This window comes from Grammomys surdaster, unplaced genomic scaffold (genome assembly GCF_004785775.1).
Source record: "Grammomys surdaster isolate TR1022 unplaced genomic scaffold, NIH_TR_1.0 330, whole genome shotgun sequence".
Taxonomy (NCBI): Eukaryota; Metazoa; Chordata; class Mammalia; order Rodentia; family Muridae; genus Grammomys; species Grammomys surdaster.
In genome coordinates, this window is record NW_021604749.1 from 1,052,503 (window position 1) to 1,058,168 (window position 5,666).

Below are 5,666 nucleotides of genomic sequence, written 5' to 3' on the forward strand. Positions count from 1 at the left end.
AGAACATTTTTTCTTAAAGATGACATTTAAGTCATTCCTAGCGCATCTGCAGACTACAGATTGGCAGTCCCTTTGCTCAGGAGGCCGCCACACACCCAGGCTTCAAGATGTTCTCTCTTCTGTGATGGTAGGGGAAATTAGAGGGGGAGGATGTCAGCTTTCCAAAAATAATTTTAAGGCCACATTTCAAAAAGGAGAAACCTAAGGCTTTTTGGAGGGTTGGGGATGAAAGTGGGAGGTAGGAGAAAAATGCAGAAAGGAGAAGACGGCACTGGGAGTGGGGGAGGCAAGATGGGGTGCCTGTTTCCTGGTGATGTCTGCAGGCCGAAGCTGTGAGAATACTCCTAGCCAAGTGAGAGGAGGAGAGAGGCCGCTTTCTCCCTGTGTGGGGCTTGGCAAGAACAGAACCAAAGACAACAGGAGGGATAGACACAGGTGGTGGGTGACAGCCCTCCATGGTCTTAAGAGGGTCCTTGTTCATAAAGTTAGAAAAAAATACACACACACACACACACACACACACACACACACACACGTAAGTGAAAGGAGAAGAAAGAGAGGGAGTCAGACTGAGGGAGAGGGAGGGAAGGAGAAGGAATAGGCAAGGAGAGAGAGAGAGAAAGAGAGAGAGAGAGAGAGAGAGAGAGAGAGAGAGAGAGAGAGAGAGAGAGAGATTTGCATAGATTGTACATTCAGCTCCAGCATGGTTAACCACCTTCATTCCGCCCCATCCCTAGGTAAACTTCTCAGCAGACATTGAGGTAGTGCCTGGGGTTGACCCTTGGGCAAAATAAGATAACTGAGGCAGAAGCAAAGACTACTCAAGCCAGCACAGCCCCATGTGGTTTCTGAAGAACGTTCCAGCACAGTGGCAGTATGGTAACTCATGCAGACTCTGGAGTGGGTCCTAGTGCTCCCCAGCCTCATCTTATGGATGGCACCATTGCTGTCTTGGCTTGGTTTGATGGAATGCCAGAAGGTGAAGACCTGGGAAGATTAGAACCTCTTTGTGTCTGAGGTAGGACCCCAGACCCCTGCTCTCATTCTTTTCTCTTCAGCACAGACCAGGGTAGCAGATGAGCCAGCCCTCCTGTAGAAGACAGGTTTTCTCCGAAGAGAACTACTAAGCAGAAGCCTCAAGTCTTACACAGTTTAATGTGAGCTGTTCTCTGCACTTTTAACTCTGGCTTTCCCCCACTCCTTATCCCTAAATTCTTTCCCTCATTTCAAACCACCTTTCCAGAAAGAGGGCTTTGCCTGATCACAACTATGAAACTACTTTTCTGTCCTATCTTTAAAAAAAATAAATAAAATTAAAGAGTAGCCAATATTGAATAACTAGATTTCCTATTAAACAAAACAAACAAAAAGAAAACAACAAACAAACAAATAAACAAAAATCAACAAGGAGCTGGATATTTGGCTTCCCTCATTAGCTGAAAGACTCCACTGCAATGAGTTTTGCTTTTTTTCTTGCTGTGGTAAGCTGGGAGCTGCGCTACAACTTTCTTACCAGAGGAGTCACGTGCCTGCCAGTAAGACCACACTCCCCATCACTCTCTTTTGTCTTTCACCTGTGCTTTTACCCATCAATGTTCGTGTCCAGAACCTCCATAGGCTTTTATGGCCCCTGCAGTAGTTTCTCTGGTCTGGGAAGCCTTCTTTGCATGCTCAAGCTAACCAGGTTGACGTGTTTCCAGCCTACTCTCAATGCTATCAGGAACTGCTGATCTGAACCCTCATGAACTTGGTAGTAAACGATTTCTTCTCTGTACTCTATACTTTGTGACCATTGATTGCTCGTCTCTGTTATGCAATGTCTTGGGAGAGAGGTCACAATTTCAATCAACATCCTCCTATCTATCTGAAAACTAGACAACCAGAAGGGCATTTATGCTCTGCAAACACCCAGGCTACATCCAAAGTCGCAACAAATCCCTAAGGAGTGTATGTACATGTGTGTGTGTGCGTGCGTGCGTGCGTGTGTGTGTGTGTATGAGTGCTTGTGTGTGTGTATATTTGTGTGGCTGTGTTTATACCCTCTAAACTTAATTTCAGTTTAAAAAGTTAAGCCAAAAATGAGAAACGAAACCAGGAGGCCTCTGATCTCCACCAGAAAAGCCCAGAACAGAAAAAGAAGTGCATTGTTAAAGCAAAGGGGCATTGGGAGTTGCTCCCTTCCCTCTCAGAGACTTACAGCTTTCTGCACAGCCTGGGAAGTTGGCTTTGGGAGGGGTAGTTACCAAAAGGCACGGAGAGGTGCCATCTAAAATACTTGTCCCCACAAGGAATACCCTGCAGACTTTAATGCTCCTGGAGATGATGGTTCTGTTTTCAAGTCTCGGTCAGCCACCTCCCAAGGCTGTTGTTTCACCAATGGCCTCTAACAAATACATGATTTTCAGGCAGGAAAACACCAAGAAATACAGAGTTCTGCCATTTTCCATAGGAAAACATCTTTTCTTAAATTATGGTGAACTTGTTTTAAATACTCCTTTTTGTTTGTTTGTTTGTTTTTACTAAAAGAAAAAATATTCTCTAGGTCCAAAAACAGAGGAGACAAATATCCTCAAATTAGTTGGGGTGAATAAAGAGGGAGCAGAGTGTCCCCAGAGTAAGGAGGCTCTGCCATTCCCAAGTGTATTCCAGTATGAAAAAATGTCATTGAGTGTCACTGGGTTTAGACAGAGCCTGTCTTGGAGTCTGTGGCTCCCAGGGACCTTCCAGGACAGAATATACAAATCTTTAGAACAAGAGGGGTCAAGGGGGAACTCAAAGAAGTTCCATAGTCCCAGAGACACTTTGACTGAGGCAAAGGCTCGAGCCATTGAGAAAATGGGGCTCATGGTTCCCGAAGGTTTGTAAAAGCAGTGTAAATCCTGTGGTTGTTAGAGGAAGCCACCTGATGGCTTCACCACCAGCAAAGACAGTAGCTACCTCCTGAGCTCTCCTGGTTGGGTCTGACCCCATCCCTCCTCCTATGATCAATCACTCTTGGAAGGAGCCTGTCTCCCTCTGCTAGTGATAGCTCGTGCTCATGGTTAAACTGGTCACAAGAAGCCTGATGCGGGGGCAACTGGGTGGATTTATAGTTCTACAATCAGCACACTTCTTCCTCACCCCCCAAGCCATTAGCTCATCACATCCTCGTCCACTCGTCAGCGGTCAGGGTAAGGAGGGAACTCAGACATTTCAACACTTTTGAATTTAGAGGAATAGGTGAGACGAGCATCTTGTGTAAGCAAAACAGGATGCTCCAGCCATCCAAATGGGTCTACTTCCTGAGAGTAGGGTCACTGGATGAAACTGTGTAGGATGTAGGGTGGACACTGAGAGAGAGAGAGAGAGAGAGAGAGAGAGAGAGAATAGGAGAGAGAGAGAGAGAGAGAGAATAGGAGAGAGAGAGAGAGAATAGGAGAGAGAGAGAGAGAATAGGAGAGAGAGAGAATAAGAGAGAAAGGCAGGCTGACCAGGGAAAGGGAGGGCAGGGGGAGCCTTTTGTGAATAAAGGCAATTTCAGTTAGTAAGATAACATAATTGACAAGCTGCAAAAACAGCACCTACTAATTAGTCATTGACTAAAACATATAAATAATAAATATCAAGGGTCCTTTCTCTATGCCCGCCATGTTAGATGGGGAAGGGGCTGTGCAGTAGATGCATCATCAAGGTGGACTTCAGTACCTTATCTGTGCTGGGAGAGACACAAGAATGGGTGAAAATTTTCCTAGAGAACTTTGTCATTTGGTGGACTCCAGGAGGAACGGGGTGCTCTTCCTCAGTGCCCCTCAAATACACATGGCAAGAAGACCCTTGGGTTTCTGGTAACTCAAGCAATATGAATAACACTATTTGTTGAACCACTGTTGAAACTCAACCTTGTGGTGTGGTCACACTGAGCCTGTTGGAACCCTAGGCAAGGAAGGATATGAAATTAAGGACGCAATCTGAAATGTTTGCTCCTGCGTGGGAGAAGTCTGATCCATGCAGTTTGGTCACAGCCAACAGCACCAAGTGCACAGTTCACAAAGGTTTGGGGTACCTGACCTTAGAACATAAGGGGTGCTACTATGCAGCCATCCAGGTCAGAAGCTTGGGTCCACATAATCCCCTTTGAGACTCAGAGCCCCCGTTCTGCACGGCTTCCACTTTCAAGTACCAAAGAGGCCACAGTAGCTGTCTGCCAGCCCAGGGGCACATAGGAGAATTGAAGCTCAGGCTCTATACACTTTACCCTGTTCCTGCTACTATTTGTGACAGCCTTGGAAGAGGCTAATCTGGACAGATGGCAAGTTGGCAATCACATGTCTGGGGACCTTGGCTGCTTCACATCAAAAGATTTTCCTGAACCTCTGGTTTTCAGAGAAAACAGCTCACTGAGTGGCAACAGGAACCTTGGAATTCTCCCATGTCTCCGCCTCCCTAGGAAGGCCAGGAGCAGGGCTTCGTTTAGCATGGGCACAAGGTTTCCCAGCCACAGAAATGAAGAGATAAATGGAAGGGCTGGGATGGATCCCACCCTTGGTCAGGGCAGTGCTTGTCAAACTGGCTTAAACAGAGCCCTTGGGTTCAGAAGAGGTACCTTAGAGATGCCCTTGGCAAAGGACCACCTGGTGGGCTGAGTTTCGAGAAGGAACCTCACACAACCTCAGCTTCAACCAGAGCAGCCTGGATTTCATCCTGGTCTTGCACTTCCACCTCTGACTATGCCGAGCTAACAAAGTTCTGCCGCTCAAAATAAAAGTTTAAAACTCACTTGTAGGGGTGCAGGCCACCGGAGGGGAAGAACAGGAGCCTGAAGAACTGAGTAACAACTGGTAGAGGGAGACCACTGTGGCCCTGGGACTGAGTCACCTATCCTAGAGGCTAGCTTCATAAACACAGGCTGACTTCTCTCTGGCCTCCAAACCCTCTCTCTCCATTGTCCTACAGTCAGCAGAGGTCCTTGTACAGAAGGAATTCCCCCTTCCCCCATATAAGATCAGAGGTCAGGGTTGAGGCTGCATCTGTCCCATGTGGCCAGTGCTACCTGAGCCGGCCATCAGGCTTGACTGCACCCAGCTCTGACTTGGGATCAGGGCTGAAGGAACTCCAGGCTGTTTGGCTGCAGGTCTGCATGACTGGGCAGGCAGTGGGGCCCGTGGCACAGACGTCCATAGCAGTCCAAGTCCCACCCACCAGCGAGTCCAGCCAGGCTTCTAGTGCTGTCCCAGTGAAGGCTGCATTCTTCCGGGCCTGCTCTACTTGGGCAGGATTGATGTGCAGGCTGAGGACTGGGTTCAGGCTCTGGAAACTCTGCTCCATGTAGGCACTGCGAGGTGGCCCATTGTGCAGCTTCAAAGCCTCCTCTGAAAGCCAAAGGGAACAGTGATGCGTTTAGAAGAGTCACCAGCCAGGTGTCTACTTACTGTGAACCAGAGCAGCAGTGCACACTGGGCACCAGCTCACTGAATCCACCTGACAGTCTCGTGTGTGCCGGATGTGGCACATTTACTTACTGACACAGCCTTGTGGATCATGTTCCGTGGTCCAGACATTTATTGATTTAACAAGACATTCTTTAAAGATTTATATATTATTCTTATTTATGTGTTCTTTCTCTCCTGCTCTCTCTCTCTCCTCTCTCTCTCTCTCTCTCTCTCTCTCTCTCTCTCTCTCTCTCTCTC

At 47.5% G+C, this 5,666-nt stretch overlaps 1 protein-coding gene across 1 annotated transcript in view; it reads right to left on the reverse strand.

Moving 5' to 3' along the window:
• Positions 1-581: 581 nt before the first annotated feature.
• Positions 582-5,666, reverse strand: part of Xylt1 (xylosyltransferase 1) — a 288,836-nt gene continuing 283,751 nt past the window's right edge. Inside the window, exon 12 of the mRNA XM_028778238.1 lies at positions 582-5,348. Within this exon, the coding sequence (XP_028634071.1) occupies positions 5,026-5,348 (323 nt within the window). The 3' untranslated portion in view covers positions 582-5,025. The remainder of the gene's footprint in view (positions 5,349-5,666) is intronic.